General features: G+C 43.6%; 1 protein-coding gene across 2 annotated transcripts in view; it reads left to right on the forward strand.

Annotated features, from left to right (window-relative positions):
• Positions 1-21,837, forward strand: part of GPBP1L1 (GC-rich promoter binding protein 1 like 1) — a 52,939-nt gene that overhangs the window by 26,487 nt on the left and 4,615 nt on the right. For both annotated transcript variants that reach the window (XM_066624083.1, XM_066624081.1), the window contains 9 exons: positions 4,712-5,564; positions 5,979-6,093; positions 10,992-11,121; positions 11,712-11,992; positions 13,123-13,195; positions 18,361-18,551; positions 18,980-19,120; positions 19,336-19,494; positions 20,486-20,607. In XM_066624083.1, coding sequence (XP_066480180.1) covers positions 6,034-6,093; positions 10,992-11,121; positions 11,712-11,992; positions 13,123-13,195; positions 18,361-18,551; positions 18,980-19,120; positions 19,336-19,494; positions 20,486-20,607 — 1,157 coding nt within the window. In that variant the 5' untranslated portion in view covers positions 4,712-5,564; positions 5,979-6,033. The remainder of the gene's footprint in view (positions 1-4,711; positions 5,565-5,978; positions 6,094-10,991; positions 11,122-11,711; positions 11,993-13,122; positions 13,196-18,360; positions 18,552-18,979; positions 19,121-19,335; positions 19,495-20,485; positions 20,608-21,837) is intronic.

The following is a 21,837-nucleotide window of genomic DNA, read 5'->3' on the forward strand; positions in this document are numbered from 1 at the left end:
ACCTCTATCTGACTTAACTCCTCGGTTAGGAGGGGCCGTTCGGGCAGCGGTATCTGCCCGAGGTCTTCTGCCGTGAAGACAGATGCAAAGAACTCATTTAATTTCTCTGCCATCTCTTAAGTCTCCTTTTATCTCCCCTTTCCCTCCCTCACCATCCAGAGGGCCAACCGCTTCTCTGGCGGGTTTCCTGCTTCTAACATATTTGAAGAAGCTTTTATTATTCCCCTTAATGTTGCTGGCCATGCGTTCCTCATAGTCTCGCTTGGCCTCCCCTATCACCTTCTTACATTTCTTTTGCCACAGTTTATGTTCCTTTTTATTCTCTTCATTAGGGCAAGACTTCCATTTACGGAAGGAAGCTTCCTTGCCCTTCACAGCCTCTCTAACTTGGCTGGTTAGCCATGCGGGCACCCTCCTGGATTTAGTGGAACCCTTCTTTCTTTGCGGTATACACCTCTGCTGGGCCTCTATTACTGTTGTTTTAAGCAGCCTCCATGCACTCTGGAGAGACTGGACTCTTTTTACCCTCCCTTTCAACCTCCTTCTAACCAGCCTCCTCATTTGAGGGAAGTCCGCCCGTCGGAAGTCAAGGGTTTTTGTTAGAGATTTGCCCGGTATTCTTCCCCCAACGTGCACGTCAAAACGGATCGCAGCATGATCACTGTTCCCCAATGGCTCAGTAACGTTTACATCTCTAACCAGGTCCTGCGTACCGCACAAAATTAAATCCAGAGTCACCTGTCCTCTGGTGGGCTCCGTGACTAGCTGATCTAAGCCACAGTCATTTAGCACGTCAAGAAATCCGGTTTCCTTATCGTGACCAGAACACAAATTGACCCAGTCAATATGAGGATAATTGAAGTCCCCCATGATTACAACCCTGTCCTTCCTTGTCACTTCCCTGATCTGTTTCCTCATTTCAAGGTCCCCATCAGATTTCTGGTCTGGAGGACGATAGCACACCCCCAGTATTACATCGCTGCTCAAGCCTGGTAATTTAACCCACAGAGATTCTACGGTGGAGTCGGACCCACCTTCAATCTCTGCTTTGCTGGATTCTATCCCTTCCTTAACATAAAGGGCCACCCCACCTCCAACACGCCCCTGCCTGTCCCTCCTGTAGAGTTTATAGCCCGGGATTGCGGTATCCCACTGATTCTCCGCATTCCACCAGGTTTCCGTTATGCCCACTATGTCAATATTTTCCCTTGTCACCAGACATTCCAGTTCTCCCACCTTTGCTCGTAGACTTCGGGCATTCGCATAAAAGCATTTATACACGGAATGCCCCAGGACGGGCTGCTTATTCGCTCCTTTGTCCCCGCATCCTCTCATTGTGCCAAACTGTCTATCACATCCCATCTCCCTACCTTTCCCAATTTCTTCTCCTACCCTGCCTTTGTCTTGTTGTTCTCTAACCTCCCCATCCTCATCCCATAGGGATGTGGAGTCCCGAACCGGATGCCCCTCGGCTCCTGTCGGCCTTCCCCCAGGGATCAGTTTAAAAGCTGCTCTGCCACCTTTTTAATGTTATGCGCCAGCAGTCTGGTTCCATTCTGGTTCAAATGGAGCCCGTCCCTCTTGTACAGGCCCCGCTTGTCCCAAAACGTTCCCCAGTGCCTAACGAATCTAAACCCCTCCTCCCTACACCACCGTCTCATCCACGCATTGAGACCCCTGATCTCCGCCTGCCTAGCTGGCCCTGCGCGTGGAACAGGTAGCACTTCAGAGAACGCTACCTTTGAGGTCCTGGCTTTCAGCTTCCTGCCTAAAAGCCTAAATTTGGCCTCCCCGACCTCCCAGCTACACTTGCCCACGTCGTTGGTGCCGACATGCACCACAGCCGCTACCTCTCCCCCAGCACTGTCTACCAGCCTGTCTAGACGAGAAGTGATGTCCGCAACCTTCGCACCAGGCAGGCAAGTCACCATGCGGTCCTCACATCCGTCGCAAACCCCCCTCTCTATGTTTCTAATAATCGAATCCCCCACTACAAGAAGCCCCCGACCCCCCTCCCGCCGAGGAGTATCCCGAGTGCGCTCGGATACGGGCCCATCCCCTGGAGAAGGGATCCCCCCTAGGGGATTGTTTCCCTCCTCTCCAGGATGACGTCCTCCAGTCCCGAGACTTCCCACCCGGGCAGCCGAGGAGCTGCACGCCTGAGGTTGGGACGAAGCCTGATCGTCCCCAGAAGTCTCCCCACGGTCCTCCTCTGGCTGCCTGCGCTTCTCCAGGTCGGCCACCAAGGCTTCAAGGGAGCGGACGCGTTCCCTGAGAGCCTGGAGCTCCTTGCATCGAGGACACACCCGTGACTTATGCCCCAGAGGCATATAATCATACATGTGGCACTCGATGCAGAACACTGGATAGCCCCCACCCTGCTGCTGGCTGTCTGACTGCATAGCTTTTTTGTTGTTGTTGTTTTATTTAGGGGTCCTTTTAAAAACCGTACACTGGATAGCAGCCCTTTTCTCTAGGGAAGAGGAAGGGCAGTGTATGGGGCCCAGGCCTCCTCGCCCTGCTGCTGAACTCGCCCAGATGCTAAACTCTTGTGCCTTACCTGGCACTTAGTTCCCAGAGGCACTGGGTTCCCAGAGGCCACACGCGTCTGCAGAGAGCCTCACGCGATGGCCTGCCTAGCTTTATACTCCTGGCTGGCTCCTCCTCCCTCCTTCCTTCCTGATTGAAAGGGGGGCTGGCCTTCCCAGGTGAGTTTACAAAAGCTCAGGAAGGCAAATGGCTGCTGATGGGCGTGACCTACTCTGCAGGCTCCTGAATGGACTGCTTGGATTAGCCTACTGGGGCTCTTAATAGGTTGGGAATTGGCCCTTCCTAGGTCCTTTCCCTCCTAGTTCTGTTCTCTTAGGCTGGACTGTTTTTGTAACCTCAAGCTAGTTTTTATTTGGGTTTGTTTAATTATTTATTGCTCTCTAGATCCTGTGTCCCAATTTACTGACCTGTTTAGGTTATGTTCTAACTTAGATTAGGTTTAACCTGGGTTAAGTATAGGTTTAATTTAAACAAGTAGAAAACCTGCTTTTCACTTTATTCTCCTCCCTTCCTTCGATTAAGTGCTACCTTAGGTGCAGCTAACTTTCAATTTTGATTTAAATGCCTGACCCTTGGGCACTTACTCACGAGTAGGACGCTGCTCTTACTCACGAGTAGGACTCTGCTCCTGCTCAGAGTAGCCCTATGTACCTCCCTTAGGTGCTAACTTTCAATTTTGATTTAAGGTTGCTTTAAAGGTAAGGTTAAGGTTAGAAGACAGGGAGTTAGAAAGACAAAGCGTTAGAATGAGTACACTTACCTCCTGCTCCTCCTCCTCTCCTTCTCCAAAACTCAGAGGTCTCCTTGCCTTCTCCTCGCCCAGATGCTAAACTCTTGTGCCTTACCTGGCACTTAGTTCCCAGAGGCACTTGGTTCCCAGAGGCCACACGCGTCTGCAAAAATAAACCTTTTATTAAAATCCCAGTAGACAGGACACATTCCAGTAAGTTGATCTGCCTTGGAGCAGGTGGAAGGTGCTTTGTGTGTAACAGCAGAAGCCATAGGATTTTTTTGAGCAACCCCCTCTGGCTTTTGTATTTCAAGGTTGCCTCCACTGAAAACACCCTTCCTGTTGTAAATAATACTGTTAGCCTGTGTGTAAAATATCTAGTTCTGGATCTGAACTTCTGTTTTGTTTGCTCCTTCCTTATCCGTCTCTTATGTCATTCTCCTCTCTACTTCTATTCCCCTGGTTTCTGTATTAACTTTGTTCTCAGACCATTTTCTTATTGCCACAAACTATAAGATGAATGCAACTTTGGGAAAGGAAGTAATGTATAAAGTAAATGTCATTCTCTGATGTTGGGTTTGTGAGGACATTCCATTGATTGGGAGAAGGAGAACATACCCTGCTTACTGACTTTGATCTGCCCAATAACTGCATGAGCTGAATCACTCCCTTCTACTTCAGTCTTGGATGCATTTGCTCCAAGGATCTCTGGGCCAGTGCACAAGGGGTATCTCATTTTATGAGAATAAACTTTTGTAGTAACTTAGGTTGAGAGGTGTGTACCACCCTGTAAACTTCAGAAACTGTGGGGTCTGATTCCAAGTTTCTCACATCCAAACTGAATCCAGACTATTGTATCACTGTGGCTTAGCTTCGACTCTAATAGTCATTGACCATTAGATTCTGAAATCGAAACCTTGGCCATGCAAATATCTAGGTGGATTTAGACACCTTGGGGTGTATGTGTGTGTATACACACACTCTCCCTCTGCATTTGTATATTTTGGGGGGATGGCCTTATGGATTACAAAGATATTTGCAGAGATTGGTTTTATTGGGAGCAGCCAGTGTGGCAGGCCGGGCTAAAATGTTGGACAAGCCAGACAGACTGGGTCAAATTCTTGCTCAACTGTGAAACTCTCTTGATAAGCAGCCTACATCTCTGGATTGTTCCTCTTTAGTGGACTGTTACAAGAAAATGAGGCTACCAGTTTAGAAGGAAGGTGGAATACAAACAATGGTGGATAACTTTGAAGTGAACAAAGCTGAAACAAGATATCGCGTGAAAATAAAAAAGAGGAAAACTGATTTTCTGTATATCTCAGCAGAAATGGAAAAGAACACTGAGACCTTATGATGTGGTTTTGGTATTGATATGGACACTTTTCTGTGCATATTGATGATGACTTTTTTCTCTTTTATCTCCTTTAGAGATTTCTTTGAAGTCCACCATTTTTTGACAGAAGAAGATGACCATCGCCCAAGTGTGAATTCTTCATTAGAGTACAACCCTCTCTTTTTTCAAAATCATCAATTCAAATAAGTAGTTTAGGGGGAGATTGCTTTCTAGCCTGACCTTTTGCTTTTACTTGCTTTGAACGGAATGCATACATGAGAACAATAGAAAGGCAGAAATAATTGTGACAGTTGCATCTACATCAAGTTACTTTTAGTTTCTTAGTAGTAAGAAAGCTTAAATTACATGATGTGAAAAGCCTGCCTTTCAATACACTGTTTTTAAGAACATTAACACAGCCTTTTAGTGACTAAAAATAGTTATGATGGGTCTTCTGTTTTAGGACTTCTAGTGCAAAAGTTTCAGAATTGGGAAAACTTTCAGGATTCCATCATTCTCCCTTCCCCTTCTATCAAACGGACTTGCTACAGAAGATGAACAACAGAGGGCATTTGTGGAGTTCACCATTAATCATGGTGTCTTTCTGAATGTTGTGCAAAGCTGATTAACTACTTTTGTAATGTAATAGCTGAGTTGTATAGTGCTATGGTAACAAGAAAAAGTTTAATGAGGTGAACGTGGCTGTGGCTTTCCAAAAATGCACACTCCCTTTTAGGTATATTTTTCTCATATGAGTGCATAGAGAAACTAAGATGAGCAGCTAAAGGGGTGAGGGGTGCAGTCAGCACGAAGTGCGACTACTCGTGCTTCCTTCGGGACTCACCATTGCCACAAAGTTGGCATAGGTGCACCCTGGAGAAGAACAGAACCTGGAGATCCAAGAGAAGTGCTAAACATAAAAGTGTTGGACTACAGTAGCCAAACTGGGTAAGTCTTTGTATGTTTTCTTCCATACAGCTGTTATCTTGACTTGTGCAGTATGTGAGATTAGTAATAGAAATGGCAGAGGTGAAGAGATTGTGTTTTGAACTAACTTCTGAACATCTAAAATGGTGGCTTTCAAAATAGTGTTGGTAGAGAGGCCCAGCTACAATATTTATATACAAGAAGATGAACCAATTATTTTCTCCATCCTTTTCTGGCTTCAGCAGTAAATACAGCTGATAAGCAATTTTGGGGTGCAGGGCTCTACAAAAGCTTTAAGACTGCAGCATTTTGGACTGTTTCTGTGTCAAATTATATAGAGTTTCATTTGCAACATCTTTCTGATATTGAACTGCTTTTCTGAGCTGTTGGGATATTGAGAAGAGTTGATGATGGGCAAGTGGTGTTTTCTTGTAGATCCTGGCCATGAGGTTTGATGCCTCACTTTATTGAAGAGAGACACTGGACCTAAATGGCGCAGCATGATTTTGTTCCTGCCTGGCTTAACTTCTCTACGCCACAGTCTGCTAAGGTAATTATTTCATAGGCCCCTTCAAAACCATTTTAGGCAAGCTATGGCCAGATTTCATTTTATAATATATCTATTTTACTTTTTGAATTCTTTAGTGACTATGTAGATGCTTCTGTGTCTTTGTTTTCTTAGTGCTTATACCAGGGGTGTCCAAACTTCTTGGCATGAGGGCTGAATCATGTATCTGACACAGTGTTGAGGGCTGAAAAATAAATAAGTAATACATGGAGGACTGATGTGCTGAGAGTTGGATTAAATACAATAAGTGGGTGGGGTGGAAGGAGGAAGGGAGCAGAGGGCAAAATTGATTTGCACAGGAAAACGGGGGAATGGATTTTGAAAAAGCATCAAGGAACCTACGACACAAATCTCAAACTTTCGTCTCAGTTTCAGGTTTAACTAACATTATATTTATATTCCAGGTCTCTCAGCATCCGCATACAGGTTGAATCTCATTATTCACAAGGGTTCCCTTCAAAAAATGCACTATAGCAAATCAATTTTAAAAAACAAAGTTTCTTTGTTCTGGTGATTTAAAAACAGCCTTGCTGACATTTGTGATGAATCATTAAGACCACAGTCCAACAATCAGTCTCTCTCAAGGTGCTTAGAAAGGCTTCACTCTGACCCCTCCCTTCACCAATGCATAGTATCTTTCTTCAGCGGGAAGGGAGAGGTCTTGGGCTGAAGCTGCCTGAAGAGACAATGATTGATGAATTGTCAGCCTGCTGCCCCCCTCTCATTGTTAAATGACTGTTTTCCTTTAATTTAAAGGGCATTTCTCATTGCATTGAGAGAGAAAAATCTATGGATGATTAGGTTATACCTGTAATGGGTTGCATGCCTGTCTCTCTCAACAACAGTAAGAAAAGTGGTTTTTTAAAACTGATTTTTTAAGGGATGGAATTTTCCCCATGTCCAGGGATCAGCACATTCCTTCTCATTTGCAGGGGCCATTCGTGTAGAGTCAAGTCCATGTATAAAAATTCCATGTATAACAAGGCTGGACCTGTATATGTCATTCAGCCACTAGAGGTGCTGAATGAAATACAATGTAATGGAATAATTTCTTTCCATTAAATTGCATTCCCCACCTCTAATGACTGAATGTGGTATATACCTGGAAGTGGGGAACCTTGGGGGCAGGATAAAATCCTCCGGAGGGACAGATTTGACCCCCAGGCTGGAGTTTGGCCATCCCTGGCCTATAGAGTTAGTTCACAACATTCAGTCAACTTTAGAAGCATATACAGATGGTGCCTCAGTATTGGCAAGGGATCTGTCTTCAGACCCCTGAGGATACCTGCAGAGGCCGTGGGCAGATGTGTGTGGCCTCTGCAGACTTGCTGACCTGGGGAGCCGTGCAGACGCTCTCACAGGGCTCCCCACACCCCAGTACAGCTGCTGCAGTGACTGGTGAGTGCACACCAGTCCCTGCAGCCCCCCTGAGCAGCGCAATCTTGGGGATGTGTCAGTGCCTTCCCCCCCCCCTCCGCTGCTTTCCCCCCGGAAGGACTTACTGTGGGTTTCAAACTCCCAGAGTTTGAAAACCGCAGGTTTAAGAAGTTGCTACAGAGTTTGTAACCACCTGTACTTTGTACTTCCCTGAATAGTCAATATGGTGCCTGTATTCAAAAAGGTCAGAAATAAATTGTGTTGCACTCCTTGGCAAGCATTTGCTAATGATATGGTGTTGCTGCAGATGGACATTTGGGAAACCATTTGGTAAAGTGGTATCTCTTTTCAGCCATTCTAAAATAGGAACAAGCTATGAAACTTGCATTTCACTTGTAACCAGTAGTTGCTCCCAGCTGCTTTCCACTTCATTGGGTAAGGGTAGTCAAGGCACACTTAGAAAATGCAAGGCAATTATGTGGCCAGGCCAGTGGCTACATTGGTTTCACACTATTAAAATTTTTCAACCCTGGTACCTTGACATTTTTGTTTAGTCCATTCACCCAAATATTAAGAATATACTGTTCCAGGGTGTGTGTGTGTGTATGTGAGGGAGCGAGCGAGCGAATTGCACAAAACTAATTAAAGAGTGTTAACTTGTTGTAAGTGATCAGTAGAGTTCCTCTGAAAGGCCTAGTGAATGTTTTAGGAACCGCAGATATTGTAAAACAGTGATCCTCAAACTTTTTAGCACCTAGACCAACTTTTTAGAATGACAGTCTGTTGCAGGGGTCTCCAAACATTTAGCAAGAAGGCTGCATCAAATATCTGGCATGGTGTCAAGGGCCAGAAAAATAAAAATTTAAATTTAAATACATTAGAGATGGAACTTAGATGAATGAAAAAGTGAATGAACGGGCTCAAAGTTCTAGGATTTCTGCAAGCACCAACACACATCACAGAAATAATGCACATACTCAAAATGGACTCCCATTCCCCCACCCCACAAGCAGCTTACTTACATGTACAGGAGTAAATTCAGAACTAGCACATCACAGGAAACACCTGGAGCATGTTCTGAGGACCATGGAGGCCTCACCCACCCTCAGAAAGCCTAAGGCTTTCAGTGGGCCCAAAAAGTCACTTCTGGTTTTCCCAAAAAACTGGAAAGTTATGCTTTTAGGCCTTTAGAAGGCTTTCTGAGATCTGGCCCTCAGAACAGCCTCCAGATGCATCTGGAGCACAATTTTGGTCATATTGGGCCAGAGGCTTGTTGCGGGCTGAATAGAGGCTTGCCATGGGGTGGATCTGGCTCACGGGCCGGGATCAGGGAGACCCCTGATCTATTAGAGCACATTGGAAGTAATGATGTTAACCTGGAAGCAATGTCATGGCCAGAAGTGACATCAAGCAAGAAAATTTTTAACACCCCATATTACAAAATCAAATCAATTTCATTTAAACCTAACCCTAACCCTTCCAAGCAGTTGCTGATCTGTTTAAAAAAAATCTCCAAACATCCCAAAGGCTGCAATCCTATCCACACTTACCCAAAGTAAGCCCCATTGACTATCATAGTTAAAAGGATATTCAGTAGACCTTCAGTATCCATGGGGATTCCATTTTTGGAACCCCTGCAGCTGATGGTCCACAGGTTTGGACACCTGAAGTCTTCCAAATGTTTCTCTGGAGGACCTTCTGAGGCTTCTGGCTTGCAGATTTTTGCAGTAGTAAAATCTACAGGTCCCAAATCTTTGGATACCAGGTGGCCGACCTGTACGTGGTAGCCTGTTAAAAGTACAGATCTGTAACATTTCCCCAAATGCAGTCACATAACATGGTAGCATCAAGTCTAATATAGTAAAAATAAAATAAAGATTGAAATGGGAACCCACCTAAATAAGCTTGTGACCCACTTAGTGAGTCCCAACCCACAGTTTGAGAAACACAGTTGTAAAATTGCTGAAGCTTTAGTGTGTTTATGTATTGACTTGAATGGAAACTGTTGGGCCCCCTGTAATAAGAGGGGGATATTCGTATATTTGGGCAGAGGTGAATTCCTGTTGAAGAACTTGGTGTGTGCTTGGAAGTGATTCTTGATCTACAGATGATAATTATGAACAGAAGTGCTGCTTATGAACTTTAGCATGACAACTACACCCCTTCCTGGATAGGGCAGATTTGGACACAGTTTATACTCTAGTAACATCCAGATTGTATTATTGTAATGCTTTCTACTTAGGGCTGTTTTAAGTGGTATTTAGAAACTTAAGTTGGTGAAGAATTATGACTGAAGCCAGGTGGACAGATAATTGCATTATTTCATCTGTGTTGGTTGCCAACTTTTTTCTGGGTTCAGCTGAAAGTGACATTAACTATAAAGCCCTAAGCATCCTTGAACAGGTGTAACTTAAGGATTTTCTCCTGTCATATGTATCTGCTTTGCTGCATGTCTCCCTGCCATCTGAGGCCTTATGGTGGTTTGGCTGCCACCCGTCAGGTGTAGAGTGCCTTCTAGTGATACTTGCTTCCCCAATTGTCTGCTTTCTGGCTCATGAACAAAAATGCCACTTTAAATCTCCAATTATAAAAGGCAGGATAGAAATTCTTCTAATTCTTTCTTAATTATATAGTACATACCCCAAGGGCGGCTACTTGCTTCATCACTTCATTACATTGTTCTTGAAGCAAGACAGTATAAACAGCATTGAAAAGCATGACATTTGTTGTGACTTTAGGTAATGGGAAGCTTGGCTGGTAGAAGATTGGTTTACTCATGCATGCAGGTTGTCATTTGATGTTCTGCTTGTGTTTAACCCAATGCCTTTCAGACTGAAAAAGGTTATTGCTCTCCGTGTGTCTGCATGCGCGCGCGCGCATTTGCATGTTTGTAGGGAACAGAAGAGAGTTTAAAAGCCAAACATTTTTGGCAGATTGAATGTGCCCCCCCTTAAAAAAGCTTTCAGGTTAATCACTTTACTGCATTGAAGAGAAAATCTGCTTTTGTCAGTATAGTCAGGTGTACTCAAGGAAAAAAATATGTTCTGCAAGACTATAGAATTGTAGTATTGTTACTTCTTCTGTCTGATTTTCATGGGGGAAGGGATGCCATTATATGTATAGAGCAGCAGTCTCCAAACTGTTGTATGTTGGTAAAAGGCGTCCTTCGTGCAAACAGTGCTTATCATTCCACAGGGAGCCTCCTTTTTCTGCTGCCAATTTCCCCAAACTGCACACCAGTGTGCTGCATCTGCCTGGAAATCCGGGCACAGTGGCTGCTGGGTAACAGATCCTGGAAGCACCTGGCTAGAGCACATTTCAGGGGAGATCAGTGGTAGAGAAAGGAGGCTCCCTCCCAGAACGGTAAGTGCCGTTCTCACAGGGAAGGATTAGACAGGATGCTGGATTTGGCCCATGGGCTGGAGTCTGGAGAACCCTGGTATAAAGTGTGGTGACATTGGAGTGGCAGTCTTTGTGTGTTCTGAACCCCTCTTCCTTCATAGGCTCCTGGAGCCACCTTTGAGAAGCACGGAGAGCATCTTCCTCGGGGAGAGGGCCGCTTTGGAGTAAGCCGGAGACGTCACAACTCTTCAGATGGCTTTTTTAATAACGGCCCCCTCAGAACTGCAGGAGGTAAACCAGGGAGTGCGACTCACTCTAGGACTTCGTTCTCTGTGTTATTGGTTTTATCCCTCAACAATGTCAGGTGCTGCAAATGTTCATTGTAGAACAATGAGCAGGAAGGATGACTTGATAAGTTTGCTTACGTCTCAGATCTGTTCATCTCATTAGGAGAACACTAGCAGGTTTTCACTTTGCCCAAATTTTGGAACAATTGTGTGGTACATCTGGGGTATTAAAACCTTTGAGCATTTCTGCCATATTAAAATAGCCAGTGCTATGATTATTCATGTTGAATGGGGCTTCAGCCTTCCCTACAGATCTGACTCATGCTTATGTGCTCCTTTCATTTCATGCTAAAATGCATCATACTGAGATACAAGAGAATGAAAGGAGTTTATATCATTACTGATTACTGATAGAGGAAATGCCAAAAAAATGAATGAGACTGCAGCCTCAGTATCTGGAGAGAATGGAGTCAGGAAGGTTATTCTGTATTGGCATAATACATTGTTAACCCAGGCTTTTGCTGTAGATCTGGTGCACTATGACAAATTTTTAGGTACTGTGACTATTCTCACAAATATCTTGCTTTTGTGCAGACTGCTGGCATCAGCCTTCCCTGCATCGCCATGATTCTGTGGATTCTGGTGTTTCTAAAGGAGCTCATGTTGGGCTGGCAGGCAATCAGTCTGGCTGGCATGGCTCTTCAAGGAGCCATGATGGCATGAGTCAGAGAGGTGGAGGAGGAACTGGATCACATCGCCACTGGAATGGCAGCTTCCATTCCCGAAAGGGTTCAGCCTTTCAGGAAAAGCTACCTGCTGAGGCCAGGGAGGAGAAGGAAGAGAAGGAGAAACTACAGTTTGAGGAAGACGACTTTGTAAGTATACTGTGTTTTCACCAAGGTTTCTAGGCCATAATTTCACTAGCACTGGCAGGATACAATGACTTGGGACCAGTTCCCTGTACTTTCATGCCTCCCTTGGACTTCAGTTATCTCCCCACCAAGTTGCTTCCAAAGCTGCATGATGTGTTTGAGTATTGACATGCTGCACTGAGTTTTTCCAGCACCATAATAGTTTGCTGAAGTGAACTATTGTCCCTTTGTCCTTGAGACATTGGATGCTGTTCCTATAAGGAAGACAGGTTCAGCTATAAGACCAAGATGGTATACACTCCTGTCTTGTCACTAACCTTTTAGAATTCTGTGAGTGCATCAAATCATGTTGATAATAATGAAGAAATTCTTACAAATCGAAATTCTCAGATTCAGTTCTGAACAATGTGAGGGAAATAGATATGGGATGACTTATAAGCAATATTTCCTCTAAAGGGTTCATGCTGTGGCAGTGTCTATAGACAGTGATGATATTACTGCTGGATTTCAGGAACTTTGAGCTGTGCAGAGCTCAGTTTCAAGTTGTGCAGCTTAGTGGGAACACGATTAGCAAGGACGTTTGAATGGAGAGTGGAAATGTGAAGAATTGGTAACCTTCCAAAAAGATTGGATATATCTGCTCAAGACTGGGCACATCGTCAGATCTATAGGCACTCTCTCAATTAACTGTATGCACGTGTGAGATCTAGATCTCTGTCTATATTCCAGTATACGTATTGGTCCAGTTCATCATACAAAGCCAAAATTCAATCCTGATATTGCATGACATCCCCTAGTGCCATGGTTTATTTGAAACCAGAATTGGTGGGTCAGACTCCATAGCTGGCATTCTCTAACCCGCAATCAAAAGTAGAACTATTCCTTCCATTGCATGTTATACTTTCACCTCTATGTGTTCTTAATGCTGGGCACATCACATAAAGCAAGTATTGAATCCTAGCTTCATGTGATATCTTAACATGACAATTGTAAAATAATTAAAATATGAATGGTTTAATCTAAATTTTTTTGAATCGACTTTATGATTCAATTTTTGGTTATGTAACTTAAAGTGGGGAGACTGAACTGTGTCTGAATTTTATTTGCCTGTTTCAATATATTTTTTATTTCAGCCATCATTGAATCCAGAAGGTGGAAAACAAAACAACCACAGTAAGCCAGTTGGAACTCCTTCTGGTGTTTGGGGTAGGTACAGGACATTGTCAAAATGGGTATCTTTCTGTGGTAGGACTGAGATTATAAATAACCTCTAATTTATTTGCACTGGTCCATATCTGATGATTGTTTAAGCAGTTTATACCAAGCCTAATTTTTTATCTAGGCAGCATACAAAAGTTAAAGGATAAAAATGTAACAATAATAACCATCTGAAGTCAGCTTTTCCTCATCTGGATCAAAAGTATTGTTAGCTGTCCCTGCTTTATCAGTTTTTGGTAATAATAGAATAAGCTTTCACAGGAACAAAGTTCAGCTACATGATATTCCCCTCTCCCAGCTGTGTGTTTGTCTGCTTCTGTAGATGTGATTTGGCACTACTAAAATGTCTTTTTAGGCTAGGGGTCTCCAAATCCCAGCCTAGGGGCCAGATGCAACCCATGGCAAGCCTCTGCTCCCCTGCAAGCCTCTGGCCCACTTGACTGAATGTGCTGTGCTCCTGTCAGTCTGGAGGGTGTTCTGAGAGCCAAGGAGGCTATGCTCTAGAGCGCCTTCTAAAAGCCTAACAACATCACTTTCTGGTTTTCCTGAAAACCAGATGTGACCTTTTGGGCCCTCTGAGGGCCCTACGCTTTGAGGCTAAGAGAGGCCTCCACAGCACTCAGTACTTGCTTTGTGTGTTTCCTGTGATGTGCTGGTTTTCAGTTACTTACTCCTGTACATGTGGGTAAGCTGCTTGTGGGGTGGGGGAATGGGAATCCATTTGAGTGTGTGCTTTATTTCTGTGGTGTTCATTGGTGTTTGGAGAAACTCTAGAACATAGAGTCCGTTCATTCATCCAAGTTCTGTCTCTAATGTATTTATTTAAATTTTATATTTAAAGTTTATTTTTCTGGCTTTCAACACCATACCAGATATTTGATCCTGCCCTCTGAAAAATTTAGAGACCCCCGTTTTAGGCTATAGAAGTCTTTCTGAGATGAAGAACCCACACGTAAATATAGGAAAAATTGTAAAGAGTTTAGCCACCCAGTCCCCATCAAATGCAATAAGGGTGCTATCCTCAGGGATGAAGATTTCAAGAGTTCCTAAGTAGATGGTGCAACTCTTTCAAAGGCACACTGGAAGCCCAGCAGAACTCTTCAGAAAGACACCAAAGATTCTTCAGGCTTGAAGAATATGGAACTCTCTATCCAGAAACATAGAGCACCTCTTCAATTTTTTTCAGCACTGTGGAACATCCTACCTTATCCACCCAGAGATCTCCAAGCCATCAGCATGCCCCAAATAAGACCGAATTGAAGTCCAATGGCCTGGAATGATTGGGTGACTACTTTAAGAGGTAGCTCAGAAGAAAGAATGAAGCCAAGGAAGGTTTTTCCTGGCTTGCCTAGTACTTCTTAGCTTGTGTCAGACTCTTGTCAAGTCTTTCATGCTTACAGCTTGCATCTTTGTCTTTGCTTCCAGCTACTCGTCTGTGTGATCAGAGCTGATATGTTAACATAGCTAACCTAGACGTATTACTTGTCAGTGACCAACATTATTGTTTTGCAACAGCTCTGGTTACCCTGCTTCTCAAGGAATAGACATAATTTGTAAAGAAGATATGAGTTTAGTTACTTATTCTGAGAATTCATCTTGCGGATACAGGAGATTCAACAGCAGCTTGCAGTTTAATACTACATAGCTTTCTTTTATCATCTTTTAGATCAGTGGCCCCCAGACTTCTTAGCACTGGGACCCACTTTTAAAATGACACTCCATCTGGACTTACCTAGCTTTATGAGGCTAAAAAAAGTTTCACTTTACCAGTTGCTTAAGCCTTTGTTTTTATCCTTTGTATGTACTATAATGGGGGGGACCACCTTCTGGAGCATTTGTTGAGCTCCATGTTCATTGCATCAGCCAAAACACTTCCATGGTGGCACAGGGGGCAAATGGCACATCACACAGTGCAAGATGAAAAAGAAAAGATTTGTTGAATCTCTGTCAATAAAACTCTTAGTTGTTTTTTGAGAATGGAGTGTTTAACTAAACAACTGGGGTCATTGTACTTCCTAAAATCTAAATAAGAAGCCCTGATACACATCTTAAGATCCCTACATTCACTGTCAAACCAGTCCTTTTTGTCAAAAGCACTGCATGTCTTAACCGACATGGGCCTGGTACTCAGGGCCTTAAAAATGTATCCAATAAAACCTTCAAAGGATTTGATTTGGACAAAGGGATCAGAGTCCTGTCGAATGGCCGATAAAAAAAAATCTCTGCTTGCTGGTTCCGTACATAAACGATGGAGTTTTGAGGAAAGAGCACTGTTAGCCACAATTTTATTGCTATTATTCCTTCGTCCACATGGGTTCTTTACAGATCTTTTTTGTGATAAGAGCAAATCCCCGGACACCTACCCAGACTTCACCTCTGTGGATCTGCCTATCTGGCCTCCTGTGACCCCTGATGAAATTAAAGAGCTAATTATGCAATTGAAGCCAGGGAAGGCCGCAGGGCCAAATGAAAAACCACCCGAGCTTTTAAAAGGTGACCCAGAATGGTGGGCCCAGTTACTTGCCCACTTTTTTACAATGATCGACAGTTCTGGCCTATTACCCAATGCCTGGCTTACAGCAACAGTCGTGCCTATTCATAAAAAGGGTGACCCTACCATACCAGGAAACTTTCGGCCTGTTAGTTTGCTTTCTGTACTAGGTAAGATCTATGCTAAGTATCTATGCAATAAACTCACTCTCTGGGTTACTTCGCAAGGCATCTTATGCCCCGAGCAATCTGGCTTCTGTTGGGGCAAATCAACTTTGGATAATTGCCTGATCCTGTCTCATTTGGCCTATAAGCAGGTCAGGATATGTAAGGCTCGTCTTTATGTAGCCTTCCTTGATTTGAAAGGTGCCTTTGATTCTGTGGATAGGGAAAGATTCTTTGGGCCAAGTTGGAAGACATGGGGATTGATAAAAGATTACTGCTGCTGATTAGGTCCCTCCATCTAAATACCTCGTGCAGGGTTAGATGCTCCTGGAGGGGGAATCTAACTCACTCCATCATCACTAACAAAGGGGTCAAACAGGGCTGTGTCTTGGCCCCCATGCTTTTCAATCTATTTCTAAATGATCTTGCCCCTTCCCTGAAGGAAGTAGATGGCCATTGTCCAAAGCTTGGCGCAAGCCAAGTGCCGCTACTTTTGTACGCGGATGATGCAGTACTGATATCTTGTACTAGGATTGGCCTGAAACGTCTGCTCAGTCGCGCCACAGAGTATTTTTTGTCCAACAAATTGCAGATCAATTACGCTAAATCTAAGATAATGATATTTGCTAACAGATGGAAAGCTTTTAAGTAGTCTTGTAATGGCAACAAAATGGAACAGGTTAAGCATTTTAAGTACCTGGGTATCAACTTCCATTACAGACTCACCTGGGCTTTTCATCGCAAGGCAGTGCAGAACACATCCAAACTAGCTTCCTCAGCCATTTCCCGTTTCTTTTTCACTTGTGGCAATGGTTATGTTCCGGCCGCTCTAGAGGCGTTTAAGGGAAAGGTTCTTTCCCAGGTTCTTTATGGCTCTCCTGTCTGGTATAAGGTTATTAACCAACCACTAGAACGCATCCAAGCCTCCTTTTTACGGAAGATTTTGGGCTTACCCAGGTGCGTTCCCTACTCGGTCCTGTGTCTCGAGGTGGGGTTAATTCGACTAAGGACTACTGTATGGTTAAGACTTCTGAAATTTTGGTTTAGGATTTTATTTAACCCCACCCCTTCTGATCTAATGCATCAATTATTATCGGATCCAGTCCTTCCTATAGAGATCACTGATCTTCGAACTAAAATTAAGTCAATAGGGCTGGACACTGCAGAGTTAGGTATGATTGGTTGTGATGCAGCTTACAGAATTGTCAAAGGAAGAATTCTGGATATCGAACAACAAGAGCTGTTTAGTGCCGCCAGAACCACTTGTTCTCCACTCCATTTTCATATTCCAGTCAGTTTTGGGAAACCGGCCTCCTTCTTTTACCACCTGGTGTGCCCACAGGCCTGGAGAGCTTTCACACTGGCAAGGTGTAACGCTCTTCCATCAGCCTTGTTAACGGGCAGGTTCAGCGTCCCCTACTTAGAGAGGAAATGCAAGTGTGGTAGGGATTGCGTTGAGACTTTAATGCAAACCTTTTTTTACTGCCCGCTACATGATGTGTCACGCAAGAAATTTCTAGGTCCATTGTTAGCTAGGATGCAGGGCTGGGAGGATTCAACCATGCTTCAGTCTCTCCTTTCCACTCCTGATTCTGTGACTCTGGATAATGTTGCTTCCTTTTTATCTGGGGTAATAGCCAGGCAGAGCCCTGGGACTCTGGGCAGCGACTGATGTTTATGCTTATGTTGTGTTGTCTTTGTATATTCCTGTTTGTTCTGTTCTTTCTCTGTATTTTATGCCAATAAAGGTCTTACTGAACTGAACTGAAAAGATTTGAACCCTTGCTGAACCTGGTAGGAAATTCCATAGTTGTGGTGCTGCTATAGAGAAGGCTCTTCTCTGTGCTGCCATTCCTCTAACTTGGAATAAAAGCGGCACTTGAAGCCCTCTCAGGACCTAAGAGATCATGCTGGAGCTTATGGGAGAAAGTGGTCCCTCAGATAATCTGGACCCAAATCATCTGGACCCAAACTACCAGCACCTTGATTTAGGTCTGGAAACAAATGGGCAACCAGTGCAATTGCTGAAGCAATGGTCCAGTAGACTCAGTCCACTTATCTTCAGTAACCACCCAGGCTGCCACATTCTGCTCTATAGCCACAGTGGAAAATGTGAGTCTTTTACAAGCTCTTAAAGCTCAACATGCTTTTAGTGAGCATTGCCTGTTCCAAGTCTTTAAAGTGAGGGCAGACTTTGACTATTGGAGGGTTTTTTCATTCAGAGCTAAAACTGGCTTAAGTCTTGATTTGCAGACTAGATCTCAAATCATTTAGTAAGAGGGTTTATACTCTGGACTGATGTTGCCCAATATTCTTCATGTAGCAAAAGCTACTAAAATGACTAGTGGATTTGCAACTTTGAGGTTGAACTGTTGCATTACTGTGAACCCAAGGGTTGTCCTCCAAACGGCTATGTCCGTGTTAAATGTGTGGGAGTGAGTCCAGAACTAGAATAAATTTTTGTGGAATTAATAAGTATTTCTCTTTCATTTTACTAGAAAACCCTCCTAGTGCCAAGCAACCTACCAAGATGCTGGTCATCAAAAAGGTTTCAAAAGAGGATCCTGCTGCCTTCTCAGCTGCTTTTACGTCACCAGGGCCTCAGCTTTCAAATGGAAACAAAACAACCACCATTGTCCCAAGTGTCTACAAAAATCTAGTTCCTAAACCTGCAGCACCCCCTTCCAAGGTATCTTAGGCTTTACTTCTGTACTGAACAGCCACTGCACGAGTACAGCACTTCTTTTTGAAGACTAGCTTAAGAATTCTGCATTTTAGATAAAATAGGTTCATTGTTGAAATCATTTCACAAGAACAAGAGTGGCTCATTTGGGATCCTTAGACATTCTTAAATTGTAACCTTCAGAAATTTTGTCATTTTGGTATTGAATGCAATCTTTCAAACTGAAGGATTTTCCTGCAATATAAGATACTTACTAGGGTTCCACTCTACATTTTTATCAGATAAATGTTCAGCTTGTGGACAGATGTAGTCTAAGAAAACTATCTTTTTCAGGGAAGAGAAAGCAAAATAAGTTGATTAAGTTGTGCTTATGAATAATACTTTGCTGTGTAATGCTTATTACAGAAAGATTTGCTGCATCCTTCTCATTGCAGGTAAGCCAGTGGAAAACTAACAGAAGTGAACATAAACCAAACTCACTCTCCTCCAGCCGGGATTCTGCTTTTACTAGTCCAGTGTCTGTAACCAAACCAGCTGCATTGACCAGTGGCTCAGTTCTCTCCTCTTCCAAAGAGGTAATTGCACGGGGTTGAAATCATAATATTGTGGTTTAGAAAGGGCTTGAAATTGTCATATGCTGACAAGGGTCCTTCATTATAGAGCTCATATAGTCATACTGTATGATCACCCAGATAAAGAGTACCATTGGCAGAAAGTTGGGTGAGTGTTGTTCTTTCTAGCAAATGGCAAGTAACGCAAGATTTGCAGTTCTCCATCCTTCTCTCTTCAGAGTCCCTCCAGCACCACCCCTCCCATTGAAATCAGCTCCTCTCGCTTGACAAAACTGGTGCGCCGCACGACAGATAAGAAGAGTGAGTTCTTGAAAGCCCTGAAAGATGACAGGAATGGAGAAATGCCAGAGCGCCATGAGAGCAGCAAACTGGAGGATGTAAGAGTGGTGTCATTTCTTTCTGATTGGAGAATTAAAATGATAGGTTTTTTGTACATGATAAATGAAATAACATATTAACCACAATACTCTCTCAGTATTTTGTTCTGAAACACTGATAGTTTAGCAGCTTTGTAATAGTTTTTTAAGCACAGTTAAAGGCCCAATTCTATTGACTTCAGCGCCAACTAATGTTCCCTTACCCTGAGAAGACCTTTGGTGGCTGCTCTGGCCCCACAAGATACATCAACAGCCATTTTAGTAGAGCTATACCGTGCAGCACCAGGGCAGCATAGTTTTGGGCTGTAAATTATAAATGAAGAGCAAGGTCCTGATACAAAGACAGTTACTTTTAACAAGACTAAGTAATATTTGGATGGTAACTATGGCCAGTGGCTGCTGCAGCTGAGGATGTGCAACTCTTATTAGCTCAGTGGGGATTCTGATGGGAATTCTACTGGATGTGCAGGCAGATCCATTATATGCTGCATATGTGGTGGTCCCAGACCAGTACCGGGAAACCCCATATGCAATCCTGATTTGTAAGTTGTGAGCATCCAGTCATCTGTGCACACTATCTTAATATATGTATGCATGGATTGCTGTTGCAAGATCTTTGTGCTTATCAATAGGATTGAACATTCTTGAAACAATATTTATCCAATAGAGGGAAAGGAACTCAACCCAAAAAAGAAGATAATGTGTGCACAGGTGCATACTAGTTCTTTTGAGTGTAATCTATTTACTTGTGTAATTACACTGGTATGATCACTTTAGCTGAAATTGAACAGAGGCCCACCTACTGTATACCCTTCACCAACAAATTGCGTTTTGTTTTAAGCTTTGGTTCTGTTGGGATTGGTGACCTCAGAGTAGACATTGCACTTTTTCCTGAGAAAATTCCTTTGAGTTTTTCTGAAATTATACAGTGAGTATGAAGGAAACAATAGCACATGCATAAGGTTTTGACATGTGTTTTTCCCCCTACCAGATGGAAGGTGGTAGCACACCAGAACCAAAGGAAAACTGGGAAGAGAATTACCATCAGAATGGCCTTTCTCTCCCTTTGGAAGAGGGAGAGAATCTTTCTCACTCGTTAGAAGCAGAACACAGGTGAGAAGGAAGTCGACCCGCCCAAAAATAAAACTTGACCAGCATTGTAGACAAATTGGTGGAAGAAGCTTAGCCAAGAATAAAACCAGAATCTGTAGCTTTTGGATGAGCCATTAGCAACACAGCAGATGTTGTCATATATTCAACAAAACAGTTTTCTTAATGCTTCTATCACTTGGTCTTGCTGTGTTTTCAGTGTTGTGCACTTTTCTGTTATCATGGTGCAGATGTGCTTTAACTAGAAGGGCCAGACAATGGTGAAGGTTGCAGTGGTTCCTAAGAACATAAGAACAGCCCCACTGGATCAGGCCATAAGCCCATCTAGTCCAGCTTCCTGTATCTCACAGCGGCCCACCAAATACCCCAGGGAGCACACCAGATAACAAGAGACCTGCATCCTGGTGCCCTCCCTTGCATCTGACATAGCCCATTTCTAAAATCAGGAAGTTGCACATACACATCATGGCTTGTAACCCATAATGGATTTTTCCTCCAGAAACTTGTCCAATCCCCTTTTAAAGGCATCTAGGCCAGATGCCATCACCACATCCTGTGGCAAGGAGTTCCACAGATCAACCACACACTGAGTAAAGAAATATTTTCTTTTGTCTGTCCTAACTCTCCTGACACTCAATTTTAGTGGATGTCTCCTGTTTCTGGTGTTATGTGAGAGTGTAAAGAGCATCTCTCTATCCACTTTATCCTTCCCGTGCATAATTTTGTATGTCTCAGTCATGTCCCCCCCAGGTGCCTCTTTTCTAGGCTGAAGAGGCCCAAACGCCGTAGCCTTTCCTCATAAGGAAGGTGCCCCAGCCCAGTAATCACCTTAGTCGCTCTCTTTTGCACCTTTTCCATTTCCACTATGTCCTTTTTGAGATGTGGTGACCAGGACGCAATACTCCAGGTGTGGCCTTACCATCGATTTGTACAACGGCATTGTAATATTAGCCGTTTTGTTCTCAATACCTTTCCTAATGAGCCCACGCATAGAATTGGCCTTCTTTACTGCTGCCGCACATTGGGTCGACACTTTCATCGACCTGTCCATCACCACCCCATGATCTCTCTTCTGATCTGTCACAGACAGCTCAGAACACATCAGCCTGTATGTGATGGGTTCTATATGTGATATTCCTCTTCAGTCTTGAGCTTGCGTGAACCTCTGCCCAGGTAAAATACCCTGAAAGACTAAGAAGGACCTGCAGTTTTAGAGGTGGAGCAGCTCTCCAT

This window comes from Tiliqua scincoides, chromosome 4, assembly GCF_035046505.1.
Source record: "Tiliqua scincoides isolate rTilSci1 chromosome 4, rTilSci1.hap2, whole genome shotgun sequence".
Classification (NCBI taxonomy): Eukaryota; Metazoa; Chordata; class Lepidosauria; order Squamata; family Scincidae; genus Tiliqua; species Tiliqua scincoides.